The sequence below is a fragment of the Kogia breviceps genome, chromosome 4, assembly GCF_026419965.1.
Source record: "Kogia breviceps isolate mKogBre1 chromosome 4, mKogBre1 haplotype 1, whole genome shotgun sequence".
NCBI lineage: Eukaryota > Metazoa > Chordata > Mammalia > Artiodactyla > Physeteridae > Kogia > Kogia breviceps.
The window spans coordinates 106,290,527-106,306,199 of record NC_081313.1 but is presented as its reverse complement, the minus strand read 5'-3'; the positions used below and the strand labels follow the sequence as shown (position 1 = coordinate 106,306,199).

Below are 15,673 nucleotides of genomic sequence, written 5' to 3'. Positions count from 1 at the left end.
ATTCAGCTCCTCAGGAAACAGATTGAGCAGAGATTAGCAGGCACAGAGTTTATTAGGGATTGGTCTTGGGAGGGAGGGAAAGGAAGCAGAAGTGGGCTGTGATGCAGTCCCAGTGTGGTCCTCAGCCCACCCGCCCCGGGAGCTCTGCATCTGGGCAGCACATCGCAGTCGCTACACTGCAGATTCCTCCAGCGTCTCCCACCCCAGTAATTTTCCAATTAGATCCTTCATTTTCACAACCACCGGGTTTTTCATCCTAAAGCAGGGCTTGGATTGTATAACTTCCCGCAAAACAACTTCTATTGACTTAGATGATCCTAGACCTAGATAAAGAAGCTTTTCCAGTTCTGACTGCCCTGTTTTTGGTGTGAAATTAGCCAAGTCACTTAATGGCTCTGAAACTCACCTTGTTTATACTGTATAAGAGGGAAGTTTGTTGACAGCACTGCAGTGTTGTGGGATGCAATGTGAAAGGACAGTGGGACACGGTTGGCTGCCCTTCTTCACAGCATGTAAGGCCCATCTCTGCCCCCCACACTGGTGCCCTTAGTCACTGTACCCATCTCACCTGTACTTGCACCCATTATCAACCTCTCTATAACTTGATGTTCTCTGAAATGCATTAGTTTTCTTCATCTGTGCATTTTATCTCTTGCCCTTCTATTTATTCTACATCTTTAAAGTTAGAATTTCTATGCAACCTTCCAGCATCAGTTCAAAAGCCACTTCCTCCAAAATGCTAATTCTTAACAGCAAAGAGCTTTCATATATACTGCCCTCTTTATGAGACAAGAACAGATCTCAGCACTTAAGAAACATTGGTTCACTTACTCCTATGAGGCAGGTGCTTCTCCATGCCCCATTTTACAGATAAAGAAACTAAGGCACAGAGAAATTAAGTGACTTTCCCAAGCCCCTACACCCAGAAGATGACAGAAGTGGGATTTGTGCCCAGTCATCTGGTTCCAGAGTTCATAATCTACACTATGCAGCTCCCACCACATCACATCGGTCAAAATATGTCCCTCCTCTGCCATTCTGTGTTCTTCATACGGCTCTCATCACCAGTTCCTAGATACTGAGAGATAAAAATTAGGAGAATTAGTGTGCATATTATTACCTGCTTAATTGAATCAATCAATTTTGTTAAGACTTTTGTATAAAAGAAAGTACCTGCATTTATTCAGTATGTCCTGCAATTGGGAAAAATCAATAGAAAAAAAACAAAAGCTGGGAGAAAGCAGGGGCTGAGACTACCCCACCCCCACCCCCTCAAAAGAACGTGTGCAAATTAGCCATTTATAAGTCCTGTGATAGAAAAACTTAAAAATTTAAATTCACAAGAATAAACAGATGCTGGCAAAAACAATTTTCCCACTCTGAAAAAAATATTTAAGCAAGTCATGTTTTCTTAATCTTATTTTACAGACACACTGCTCTATTGAAAATCTTGATTTCAGGAATGGGAGATTTCTCAGAGAATCCTATTTTTGAGACTATAAGTGCTGCTATTAAAGATTCTTATTTACTGTAGTATGTAAAAATTGACACACGCAAAAGCCCATCATTATCGTTTTTTGTTTTTTTTTTTTTTTGTGGTACGCGGGCCTCTCACTGTTGTGGCCTCTCCCGTTGTGGAGCGCAGGCTCCGAACGCGCAGGCTCAGCGGCCATGGCTCACGGGCCCAGCCGCTCCGCGGCATGTGGGATCCTCCCGGACCGGGGCACAAACCCGTGTCCCCTGCATTGGCAGGCGGATTCTCAACCACTGCGCCACCAGGGAAGCCCTATCATTTGTTTTTAATTTTAAAATTAAATCAGTAGGCTCTTCCGTCTGAATATGACGCAGAAGCACAGTTGGGGCATATTCCACGGCCCTGCCATACAGGTGTGTTCTCCGGCTCAGGGTTCAGTGGTCGCATCTGCCTCTGAGGCTGTCTCTGTGACCGGCTAGCCACCCCTGCTCAGAGGCAGCAGCCCTCACACGCCCGCACCAGGGGTGGACGTGGGCTAGTGCAGCAGAACTAGCGTGGGCTTTGCGTCGTGCGTGGGACTCCATCCATATGGGCACTGCTTCCTCGTTTGCCACCTGCCTTGGTCGGCTCATATCACAGTTGCTTGGTTCATCCTTTTGTTATCATTTCTAAGCCACAAAGAGAAATCCACAATTCCAGAATTCTTAAAGGCAAAAAGGGCCCACCTGCCCGTTGGCTGTGACAGTTTTGGCAGTTGGGGAAAGGAATGTGCCTTCAGCCCTGTCCCCCTCGAGGTGACCTCCTGAAAACGCATCCTTCTACTGCTCGCCCCTGCTCCCTCCAGCACCTTTGCTGGGAAGGCCACCCTCTCTGTTTGTTAACACCTTCTCATCTCACTCTGGTTTTCTGAATTTCTTTTACACCCTGTGAACTAGACATTGACGAGTGCAGGATTTCTCCCGACCTCTGTGGGAGTGGGATCTGTGTCAACACGCCGGGCAGCTTTGAGTGTGAGTGCTTCGAAGGCTACGAGAGCGGGTTCATGATGATGAAGAACTGCATGGGTAAGCCGCTCGGGTCTGCAAACCCGTGTAGCACAGACTCCTTAGCGCGACCTTGGCCTGTCTCAGAGCTGTGAACAGCGTGCTTGGCAAGGAGCTGTGGCGAGAGAGAGAACAGATCTAAGTGTCCGACAGGAAATCTGCTCCTCTGTAGCTCTTGGGGAGCCCCAGCCCCTTGGTGCCTTAATGGCAGTGAGATACTGAGACTGGGTTCTGCTTATTTATAGAATCTGAAGTCACCACAGACTAACTGCTGAGGAGAGAGTCACTGAAAATGTATGGTAGTGGGTGGTGACCCCCCAAATTTATATTGTCATGCGAACCCTATGTTCTTTTCCTTACTTGTGTGTTATTACAAACAGTCTTGGCATTGCCCACCTTTTAGCCCATCATTTGCTTTTTAGCAACTTATAGGACTCACCTCATGGGATACGAAAAGTGATCAGTCTAATAAGAGTTTTCTTTCACTTTGATTAGAGATAGAGACATATGGTGTCTGGAGTTTAGAGTGATATAAAGTGAATATTGTTTATTTTTACCTCTCATGAGCCTGCTCATTTCATACAAGTAAAAGCCTTGATGGCTCACTATCTTTTCAGAGTAGAAATTTAACCTTTTATCTACTGATCATAAAGTGAGGAGAGCGTTATCCCATCTCTTATTAACCCATCTCTCACGTTTGAGTCACAGTGACCTCAGATAATGAATCTTTCTCCCATGCTGTGTGCGTGAATGTTTTTTCCTCAGAGTTCTTTAATGGCTCTCACGTTTTTACCTTTCAGACATTGACGAATGTGAACGTAACCCTCTCCTTTGTAGGGGTGGCACCTGTGTGAACACTGAGGGCAGCTTTCAGTGTGACTGCCCACTGGGACACGAGCTGTCACCGTCACGTGAGGACTGTGTGGGTGAGTTTGTCTCCTCAGCACATAAACCCTCCCAGTTCAACTGGTAAAGATCATAAAGATCAGAGGCCATTCTCATGAACTGGTTGTTTTTGGCCTGTGATATCTAACCGATTAAAATTTGGGAATTCAGAGTCCGTACGTTTGGATTCAGGCTATGTCTTTAGAAGATGCTTACCCCAGTTCCCCTCTTTTTCGTTACAAGCGCACTGGAAAGGACCCTGTGGGAGGGACCCTGTGTCAGGCCCTGTAGTTCCCTCCTCCGGGTCGGCTGGGATGGGACAGCTGCTCCCCTTGGAAGGGCTGCTCCCTGATAGTTTGCCTGTGCGCACACCTGTGCACACACCTGTGCACAAGAATCCACTCCGTGCCCCGTGTCAGTCCTCACAGGGTCTGCTCACCTGTGTGTGAGCTCACGCGCTCCCTCCAACCCCCTCCTCACAGAAGCACTGAGGCCTCTTTACTGGCCCTGAGTTCGGAATGGGGGGCGGAGGATGTAGGTGCGACCACGGCTGGTCTTGAAGAAGTGTTCCATAGACTTTAAAGCTTTGATTTAGCCAGGAAATGTTTTCCTCACAGTAAGTCTTTATTGAAAGTGTAAGCAAATAAAACAGTTTAAAATAGACAGATCCCACAGCCCCAAATAAAAACATAACTTGAGCACACCTCCCGACTACTCACGTATTTACTTATAACCCATATTTATATCGCTATGCTAATGATTAGGTGAATCTTAAATCATAGGCCAGACATTTAATTTATTTTTTTAATCTTTAATTTTTTTATTGAATGAAAGATTCTTTAAATTCTATCGTGCTTTACAATTCTCAGAAGTTTTGCATTCATGTTTTTGTATAATCCCATAATAACCCTTTTTTTTTTAACCCCTAGCCCTATCTTGCCCCTTTGCCGTTTCCTCTGCCCACTGGTAACCACTAGTTTGTTCCTTGTCTGTGAGTCTTCTTCTTTTTTCAAACAGACATTTTTAAAAGGTGAATTTAAAGTTTTTAAATATTTTTAATTCCACTTTAATAGTTCAAAAAGCTTTTTCACACAGATAATTACAGAATATTTATTCATGGTTGTGATACCAGTGATCCAGAGATCTAAGTTCAGTTTATTTTGCTAATTAATTTTCATGGGTTTTATAGCTAAAAAAAAAGTTCCCCTCAATGATATAATGTACATTATAAAATATGTATTTTTGCATGTTCAATAAAATAAATATTTCATGATTATATACATAAATCTGCCACATCGTCTTAGTAATTTTGAGAATTCGGGGTGAATTTCTTGTTGTATCTGATTTTTACCTTAGATTGTGTTTGACAGGTAACTTGTGTGAGGAAATGTCACTCTACCATTTTCTTGCTCTTCTCTTTTTGCATTATTAGTACTAGTTTCTTCCACAGATCTTTGCAGGTGTTTTTTTTAAGGCATCTGCCCATCTTATAAGGGTTAGTTTACTTAAAAACAGGCAATATAATCTGTAATCCACCTATCCAGGACCTGTAAACACAATGCCATGAAAACTTAAAAACTGAGGGCCCTATTTTCAGCCCCTCTGTTTTGTGGAACCAGCTGTCTTCCCTCAGGAACCTTCATGTTATTTAGACAACATGTAACCATCCAATTAAGACCAGCTGAGGGTGCCAGTGTAAATTCATAGATTAAGTATTAACAAGCTTTATTTCTGGCATGTGCTAGGTGGATGTGGTCTAATGTGGTACTCACTAGCCACACGTGGTTATTTAAATTTTATCAAAATAAAATAATGTTAAAAATTCAGTTCCTTAGTCACAGTATCCACGTTTCAAGCACTCAGTAACAGCTATGTATTGGACAGCACAGATATGTAACAGTTCCATCAATGTAAAAAGTTCCACTGGAGAGCACTGTTGTAGATAGAACTAAGAGAAATATAGATTCTGGCATTTTCTTTGAATTGCTGCAGGAGACCATCTTACTTACCCTGAAGTAAATAAAGCCCTTTGGAGACCATTGCTCTGATGCTGCATGTTCTTGATAGTTTAAGTGGTATTGTGATTTCATAAAACATTAACTCTGTGTATCTTTTTATAGATATTAATGAATGCTCCCTGAGTGACAATCTCTGTAGAAATGGAAAATGTGTAAACATGATAGGAACTTATCAGTGCTCCTGCAATGCTGGGTACCAGGCCACACCAGATCGGCAGGGCTGTACAGGTAAGGGTAGGCCAGGTAGGTCTGGAAGTTGTATTTCTCAAGTCAGTCGAGGAATGCTTCTGGCACGGAATATATAATGACACCGATGGGAGTCCTTTGTCCTAAAAACAAATCTAAGAATGGGGGCAGATGCCATGGTTTGGTGGTTTTGCAGAGGAACCTCTGGTTTTATAATAAGAAACATCCTGTATTTCTCTCTCTATATATATTTCATCCTATATGGTATTCTGAGTTCTTTAATCTTAGGTTACTGGAGCTGGATGTCAAATGAAATGCTGTCTAAAAGGAAGTGAGAGGAACTAAGAAAGGCTAATGTTACAATGATCAATCAACATGAATAGTGGGGAGAAAAATCCAAAGCCACGGAAGCATTGTCTGCTTAAGAAGAAGTAGAAAAACTGTCTTTTTTTTTTTTTTTTTTTGAAGGAAGTATCCCTGACAAGTAACGTGGTGGCAATGTTTTTACAGATATTGACGAATGTATGATAATGAATGGAGGCTGTGACACCCAGTGCACTAATGCAGAAGGAAGCTATGAATGTAGCTGCAGTGAAGGTTATGCCCTGATGCCAGATGGGAGGTCGTGCGCAGGTACAGGAAGGAAAACACACAGACTTTGTACATCTGGTTAATCTTATCCTACAAATCTGGCTCCACATATTTTGTGTGGAACTGGATGAAAAAAAATGCATGAGCTTAATAAAAGTCACCCTTGTTTTTCATTTGATTTTGATTTTGTATCATCAGATATTGATGAATGTGAAAATAATCCTGATATCTGTGATGGCGGGCAGTGTACCAACATCCCTGGAGAGTATCGCTGTCTGTGTTACGATGGCTTCATGGCTTCAATGGACATGAAAACATGCATTGGTGGGTACCATAAGAACAAGATAAATATTTATGTACAGTATGCACACACACATACGCACATAAGAAGAAAAGGCTTTTTTGGTTATTTTTAAAATTCAAACCACTGTATTAGAAGATGTGAAAGCTGGAAAGGAAGAATTATTTGAAAAAAAAATCATTAAAGACAATATATTTATCTGTAATACTGTGGCCTGCAAATATATTATATTTTAAACGTTATTTGTGTATCTCATTAGTATGCTATTCAGTTTAAAAGATAGCTTTTGAATTACTAGAATAAACAAGTATTAACCAAGGTGTTGAAAATCAATTTCCTAGATGTGAATGAATGTGACTTAAATTCAAACATCTGCATGTTTGGGGAATGTGAGAACACCAAGGGATCCTTCATTTGCCACTGTCAGCTGGGGTATTCAGTAAAAAAGGGGACCACAGGATGCACAGGTAGGTCTCAAGCTTGTATCCCCTGTGTTTCAGCTTCTTATATTTCAGAGGTTAACCTTCAACATCATTTGTTCCCTGAAATTTCTTATACTTTCACCCACACCAGGTTGTGACAGTTATGTGATGAGTAACTGGCCCAGAGCACGTATGATGCGTTTGTCTCTTCTCTGTGGTAGACGAGCACTGTCTCAGCTACCAAGCCGCAGACCTGGCTGCGTGCTTGGTCACGGAGTGGGAGAATGGGTGTGGAATCTGGCCCTCATGGTTCTGATGTGCTCCTGGTAGCTCCTGGGGCAGCGTTCACTTTCTCCTGCCCAAACAAGAGATATACGTAAGGAAGAAGCACCAAAAGACCTGGAGGAATTCCAGGTGTTTGCTGAGTTTTGCAGTTCTTTTAAACTAACAAAAATTAATCTAAACTTATACTTAGACTCTTTTCCTTACTTTCTTTCCCCCATCTTTTTCTCTGCTCTTCTCTCCTCTCTTTCCATGTGCTTTTGCCTTCTCTTCTCCCTGCCCCAATTTCCTCCCTTCGCTTTTTTCTTTGTTCACCCCATCATTTTATCTCTTATTCCTGTTCTCTACTAAATAGTTTCAGCCTTTTGAAGGGCAGATGGGGGTTGAACTCGCAAGGTCAGTGCTTTGGGCCAAATGTCCATCATTGCTCAAGGCTCTCGTGTGGTATTTTGCTCAAGCCAGGTATTGGGTGACTTACACTGCAGCCTAGGCCTTAAGCTGACAGCTCCAGGAAAGAGCAAGTAATGAAAGAAGAACTCTGCATGTTCATATGTATGTGTACCACATACACAGACACTATATACATAATACTGATAAAATCATCTGGTCATTTTCCAGATAACATTTCCAGTGATTATTTTTATATATTCTGGCTGGCAATTTCTTTCAGGGAAGGCCTTGTTTGATTTGGATCATGAACTTCCAAATCCTGTTGGAGTCTAAACATATTAAAAATAAAAGTGACATTAATGTTTTCTCTGTGTTTACTTTAAAATTTTGCCTATACAGAAATCTCTTGGAAGTAGAATTAACTAGGTTGTATCTTATCTTCATATTAACTACGGTTTCTCAGATGTGGATGAGTGTGAAATTGGTGCCCACAACTGTGACATGCATGCCTCATGTCTAAACGTCCCAGGAAGCTTCAAATGTAGCTGCAGAGAAGGCTGGGTTGGAAATGGCATCAAATGTATTGGTGAGTATTTTGAAAATGTAAATAACCTTTGCTAAGACACAAAATCCCTAGAGGCTCTTCTTTGCACAGTTGTTAACCTACATACTTGAATAGGAACATGCCTCTTATTTTCATTTATTCTCTTGAAAATTAAAGGCTGTCTTTCGTTGCAAGATAATTCTTGCCTGAGTTTCCTTTAACTTTGGTATAAATGATCAAATTACAACAGTATGCCTTGGCATCTGCTTTTTAATGTGGTGTTGTTCAGTAAAAATTATTTGATGTGCAGCCAGAAATCCAAACAGCTGTAGGATGAAACATGACTAATATATTTTTCTAGTTTTTTCATAGAGTAACAGTGAGATTTAAAACCCAGTGAAATAAATGAAGGGAATGAAAAGATTTTTTTCAGATAACCTAGGTCTATAGTAAGTGGTCAATACCAGCTTCTAATAGAAAGTAGAATTCTTCTTCCAGAGAAATCTAAATGTTTTGAATTCCAAGAAGCCAGATTAGAAGGAGAATGTGAAGGCAGTTGCCATTCTCCAAGTTTTATAGTTCTTGACCAGAGTCTAATAAGTCCTTTATAGCTGTGAGGCAAGGAACTGGATTTTACCCTTGATGTCATTCATAGTGCTGCTTGGTACTTTCAGTGTTTTACGTGCCTCAACAATAAGGCATGTTGCAACTCGTAAAAATTATCCAGGTCTATTTAAAATACAAATTAAAGCAAGCAAAACTGACCTCCCTATGATTACTTATTAAAACCTGATAAGCCTGCAGCAAGAATTAAAGGATAATTTTAAGATCTCTTATTAATAATATTAGTTAATTTGAATGTACTTTCTTACCTACTCAATTGTTTTATACTTGTCAAATGTTTATGAGCTGACTCCAGAATTTGAGTTAACATCGTTTTTAAATAACTTTGCTAAGAAAGGTTCTCTCATGGTGTCACTAAGTCCACTAGCTACCCACTTGAGTCCAGCCATTTTTCTATCATTAATCTCACAACTTTTCAGCTATATCCCCATTCCCATTTTTCTAGTCCCATTTGTTTACTGTTTCTCTCTCCTCTAGCCTCCCTTTTTTTGTGCTTCTTATCCATCTATCACTCTGGTCAGCTATCGAAAAATAGCCTGCCACTAATACAAACGATTTAACCATGTCCAGGCCCCTCTACTCCAAAATGGCATCCAAATCCATCCACTCCTTTCCATCTCCATCCCCCTGCTCTTGTTGCAACCGTTCTCTCTCTCAATCTGCCCCCCACCCCAGCCCTTTCTCTCTGTTAGCTGCTACAAGAACCTCCTCATATGTTTGCATACTCCCTCTCTGGTCCTCCCGCAATCCATTCTCCACATTGCAGCCAGGTAGATTTTTTAAACCATGGATCTGATTTCTTCACAACTGTCATTTTAATCCATTGAATTTAGGATAAAATTCAGCTTCCTTCACATGGTTTACAAGACCCTATGGCACCTTCCCACTATCTCTCCAGCTTCACTTTCCTTCATCCTTGGTCTCCTACATTGTGCTTTATCACTCTGACCTCCTTTAATTTTTTTCACATCAAAGCTCTTTTCCTTCTCAGTGTTTTTATACATGCTGTTCCCTTTGCAAACAAGACCCATCCCTACTTCTGTTCGTAGGTCAACTCTTGCTCATCCTTCAGGTGCGAAGTTAACTAAAAATTACTTCCTCAGTGGAGCTTTCCTAATTCCTGCAATCCAAATTAGACACCCTTCTTATTTCCTTATACCTTGTAACTTTTCTTCATGGTACACGTATAACAGTATTTAATTTAATTTAATTTTCTGTGTTTAACATCAGTCTTTTCCACTAGACTAGGGGCTCCATGAGGTCAAGAATCATATCTTGGTTTCCTCATCTATAAAGTGAACTTGAAAATTCTGTGGTAATTGTCCTGCTCTGAAATTCAGTATTATCTTGAAAATTGACCCCTTTTTTAGTGATAAGGTAGCCAATGATAAAATTCACCCTCAGTAGAAATCAGAAGGAAATCTAGGCCTGGTTTTCTTTTAAACATTATAATTCTAGTTGATTAGACAGCTCAAAAAACGCTTGAACTAATTATTTTGGCCCATGTTTGTAGCATGAACATTTTGGATCCTAGGTCTGAGGTCTTAGAAAATTATATAGAACTGCAACTTGACCAGTAAACTAAAATACATTCCATTTGGCCAGTTTGGGGCCAGTTTACATTTAAATTAAGACAAATGAAAATCTTCCTGGGTGTTTAAATATTCCATTTTCATTTCTGAACTTTACTGCTATGTTCTCTTGACATGCAGATCTGGACGAATGCTCTAATGGAACCCACCAGTGCAGCATAAATGCTCAGTGTGTCAATACCCCAGGCTCCTACCGCTGTGCCTGCTCTGAAGGGTTCACTGGAGATGGATTTACCTGCTCAGGTGGGTGAGGTCCTGATTTTTCATGCAACACTCTGTACATTTTCATCATCAGAAGAAAACTGTAGTTACAGGAGGCTGAAATCACTACCTCTGTTTTTACACTTGACCTAAGGTGAATATGTATCTTTTGCTTACATTAAACACAAAAACCTGGAAATTTTTAAAAATAATGGCATTTATTACTATCATGTACTCTTAGTGACTATCATTTCCTTTTATTCATTAATTAACATAATGGTCAAAAATACAGGCTCTGAGTACCATCTGGATCCAGATCTTGCCTATGCTGCTTACTGGCCATATAGCCTTAAGTAAATGACTTAACCTGTGTGTCCTTAGTTTCTCCATTCTGAAATGGACATGGTGGTAATAATAATAATAAATACTATTTCCCTTTTTCTTTTATATCATTGAATGAATGACATGTTGGGAAAACTATACAGCTTCTTAAAATAAAATCTATGACCTACCCAATCACTGCTATTTATTGTGTTTATCAAAATCTCAGTTTATCACATGGTATTGAAAGGATTAAATGGAATAATACAAGTAAAGAGCTTAGAAACATGCATCATAAGAGCTTAATGAATGTGAGTAAATTCACTCTGCATTCCTTGAGGATAAAACATCCACTCATTATATTCACGTTAAAAGACTAGATCATCTTGCTGGACATAAAGAATGATACTTTTAAGCTTGAGAGATAGGTGTTTCTCAGTTGAATTTCAGTGCACACTTTAAACCCCAAATTAAAAGATAGTTTTTTCTAATTATTGACATCAAAAACACAGACTTACAGTTTTCTAATGCCTCTTTAAGAAAACATGTTTATTCAATTGTAAAGCTTCCTTACTTTTAAACCTCGGGTACTGCATCTTTCTTAGCATGTCTCTGCACCGTGGTGTGAGGGTAGGGGCATGGCCTTGGTATCAGAGACAGCTGGGCCTAGACCCTGGCTCAGCCACAGATTAGATCACTGTGACTCCAGGCATCAGTCGCCTCCTCTTAGCCTCGGGTTCTTCCTCTTGTAAACCTCACAGGGTTGGTGAACTAAGTGAAAACATGAATGTCAGGCAGCTAGCCCACTCCCTGGCAAATGTTAGGCCCTCAAGAAACATTTCTGCCCTTCCCCCCTTTTTCCATTTGATAGAATCAAAGAAATTGTCTTTAAGTTTTATGAATAATACTCATTTGTGTAATTAAAATAAGAATATTTTAATGAGATTGTAATGACATGAAAGAAACTTTCCTCACTCCCATAGAGTGTCCCTTACTTGCTTAAAAATACTTGAACTAGTGAAAAAGTTGTTCATTTTAATACTGTAATGTTTTCAAACGAATTAACACCATTTTAAGATTAATTCCAATGTTCTTGGTTATATCTAAATGATGTTAGTGTTAACACAGATGTATCAAATTAACATTAAAGAGAACTGAGACAGATGTGAGAGACACCTCGTTCCTCCTGTTTATCATAGTGGAATTGAATGTTAGGGCATAAACAGCTCTGCTATCAAGTTGTATACCCTTATTTAGTGTATATGGATAATTATTGTTTGATGTTAATGAGCACTAACTCAAGCCAGTGAGACTGGTTTAGTTATAGAGCAAAGAAAAAAATGTCATGAGATTTGGAACTTAATAGAGATGTAATTTGCTCCTTCAACAGATGTTGATGAGTGTGCAGAAAACATAAATCTATGTGAGAATGGACAATGCCTCAACGTCCCGGGTGCATATCGCTGCGAGTGTGAGATGGGCTTCACTCCAGCCTCCGACAGCAGATCCTGCCAAGGTGGGTCACCAGGATTCCAACTCATTTCCAAGTTGGATCAACTAACAGCAAATGAAACCACAAAAAGGGCTGAACAGGCTCCACCTGGAAGCAGAATACACAGCACATGCTGCACACATAAAAGTCATTTGTTTAAGCATGGATTATTTTGCTGAATGAATAATGATGAAGGTGGCTTTCATCTCTTACGAAGTTTTCCTGGCCAAGAGCCAAGAGTTGGAACTTTGGCTTATTCATTGTTTTTTCTTTAACTATTTCTTTTTTTATCACTAAATGAATGAAATGTGGATAAACTGTTCAGCTTTTAAAATATATTGTGTACCTCAGTCACTGCTATTTAATGTGTTTATCAAAATCTAAGTGGCTCATTTTTGGCATTACCTTTATGCTTTAGTCAGCTGTCTGTATGTCTGGGGCTGGAAGTCTTCTTCAGGGACTCATCAAGAACTGTACCTTTTGCTTAATAGTCATGTCTCCTGCCTCTAAGTTATGACATCACCCCCTTTCCTAGAAATGGGACTTCGTGACTAGTGTGTTATCTTTCCAAGAAAAAGAATTTGGATTTTCTTTTACTTTAGAGACTCAATTCACATTACATAGAGTTTGGGCCATCATTGTGTTCATAAAAGTACATGAAAATGTAAATAAAGGAAAAGGATTGAAAATAATTCATATGCCATAAGGTTTTAACAAAATTAGTGATTCATAGAAAACCTTAAAAAAAAAAACTCAGGGTAACACTAGCAAAGATTATAAAATGAAACCAGATTACAGGCTTTCCCTACATGAGTATCTAATCAAATGAACAAAAATAGTAAATGCCAGCACGCATGCACACACACACACTTCACCAACATCAAACAAACAAAAATTATGCAATCTGGGGTAGCTTGGAGTAGAGCCTGACTTTGCCCCACCACCAGAAGTGTCAGTGAAGAAAGAAAGTGTGCCTAAAAGATCATGGAAATTTCCATAAATATCTACCAATTTGGAGAGAATCAGAATGAGAGAATGAATAGTAGGCTCTGGGAAGATGATATTAGAAACTGAAAGTATTCATGCTTCTACTTTGACCTGCTAGGTTGGGCAGAATCTAAACCATTTTATACAAGGCAGCTGTAGAATGAGCTTTATTTTTTTCCTAGTCCTGGTTCCTTCTAAGCATTGAGGTCAATTAGTAGAAACTGTGAGTCAGTGTGTTTATGGAATTACATGATTTATTACCCATGTCAGCTTGACAAGAATTGGTGGGAAAAAGGACAAATTCGCAATAGCCAGACACTTTTGCCAACATAAAATTCCAAAATTAATCCTTTATACATAAGACAACATTTCCCATTCGTAATTCTGTTCCATTATTTGTGGCCTAGGCTCTTCCAAAACTTCTCGCAGAACCTCCCTCAAGGTGATGCTAAATAGTTTCTGTTTACTGTACTTCCTTCTCATGTTGGCTTTCCCAAAATATGTTGTTTCCATGGAGAGAAATCCCAGTTGCCAGGGCACCTGAGAGTGGCACACATGTAGCTCACCCTCTGCTCCATTTAACCAGATGCCAACTTTTGAGATCCCAAAAATGTAATTCCATGGTTCTGCCTGTTTCTCCATGGTTTTGTCTTCTCTCCTTCTATGAGATCTGGCACATCTAGACAGTTTATCCTGAATTTATTACTTTAATTCCTTGATATTTTCCCATCTTATTATAAATTGATGCCCCTTTGAATTGATCCTCTAATCAACATTTTCCACTCAGCATCTACCTCTAATCATAAATTCTCAGAATTTCTATAGAGTTTAAAAAACTGCTGGAGTTGGCCATTTCCCAGTATTCTTCACCAAAATGGGAAAGTACAGAACCTGCAAGAACCTCCTCAGGGACAGGTTAGGACTCCATCAGATGGAGTAAATCCAGATACAGAGCATTTAGTATGATTTCCGAAGGAGAGCAGGGGCCAGGTTCACCAACAAAGAGCACACAGAGCCCAGTGGAGGTCCTCCCATCCGTATTTCTCCTCTTCCCCCCACCTTATGAAACTCTGGGCCACAGAATAGAAGCTATAATGAAACCCATACCCCAGGCTGTCTTCCAAAGAAAGCCCAAATCAAAAAAGAAGGGAGGATGTCGAGAAGCTCCATCTAAACTGTATCAGAGTACAGTTGACACTTGAATAACATGGGGGCTAGGGACACCTACCCTCAGCACAGGGGGAAATCTGTGTATAACTTGTAGTTGGCCCTCAGTGTTCACAGTTCTCTGCATTCGCGGTTCCATGTCCACACATTTAACCAACTGCTGATAGTGTAGTTGTACTACATACACTGTGGTATTTTCTATTGAAAAAAATCCATGTATAAGTGGACCTGCACTGTTCAAATGTATGTCGTTCAAGCATCAACCGTATATAAAACTCTTGAAAGAGCTGACCAAGTAATGTGTAAACAAACTGAAACAACGGCAACTGTGCAGGTGTTCTATGGAAACAACAACAAAGAAAGCATACAAAAAGCGATAAATAATCCAGAGTAGAGGAAAACTATTCAAGGAACAAGAGGAAATTTCGCATAGGTGTATTGTACCACAGATAACCTTAATAAAAACATATGATTGAACAAGTTCAAAGTGATTATGATTATAAAAACAGAAAAAAAGACAAAAAGAGATATTGCAGAGTTAAGGGAAACAAAAAACGTGGACCAATGCAGCAAAATAAGAGAACAATTAAATAGACAGCAAAAACAGAGGAGATGAAAATGTAATTACTACCATAGAGAATGGACGTGAGATAATCACAGTGAAAAAAAAAGGGAGAGAGGATAAATTAACACTATTAGAGAAAAGACAAAGACCATAAACTTAAGTATAATGGGTGTTTCTGAAGTGAAGAGTCCCTAAAAATTGAATAGAAAAAAAGTATTAAACAACCAAACATTTTCCTGAAATAGAAGAAGGAACTGAATATACAGAAAGAAGTAAATCATTTTTATTTAGCCTTATTGAATTTGTCAACTTAAGTAATAGAGATTCTTCAAACTGCAGATAGAAAAGGCAAGTCATGAACAAAACAAACATTCAATTCCAACACGCATTAGAATGCTGCCCTCACAGTTATAAGGACACATGTGACAAGAATGTTATACCTCAGAGTTAGTTAATTATAAAGACAATAGACAGGGCTTCCCTGGTGGCGCAGTGGTTAAGAATCCTCCTGCCAGTGCAGAGGACACGGGTTCGAGCCCTGGTCCGGGAAGATCCTGCATGCCGAGGAGTAACTCAGCCAGTTGTGCC

The 15,673-nt window shown here is 39.8% G+C and overlaps 1 protein-coding gene across 1 annotated transcript in view; it reads left to right on the top strand.

Annotated features, from left to right (window-relative positions):
• FBN2 (fibrillin 2) overlaps positions 1-15,673 on the top strand; it is a 226,120-nt gene that overhangs the window by 160,276 nt on the left and 50,171 nt on the right. Inside the window, exons 26-34 of the mRNA XM_059059762.2 lie at positions 2,410-2,538; positions 3,318-3,443; positions 5,523-5,648; positions 6,117-6,239; positions 6,396-6,521; positions 6,840-6,965; positions 8,056-8,178; positions 10,473-10,595; positions 12,265-12,390. Coding sequence (XP_058915745.1) covers positions 2,410-2,538; positions 3,318-3,443; positions 5,523-5,648; positions 6,117-6,239; positions 6,396-6,521; positions 6,840-6,965; positions 8,056-8,178; positions 10,473-10,595; positions 12,265-12,390 — 1,128 coding nt within the window. The remainder of the gene's footprint in view (positions 1-2,409; positions 2,539-3,317; positions 3,444-5,522; positions 5,649-6,116; positions 6,240-6,395; positions 6,522-6,839; positions 6,966-8,055; positions 8,179-10,472; positions 10,596-12,264; positions 12,391-15,673) is intronic.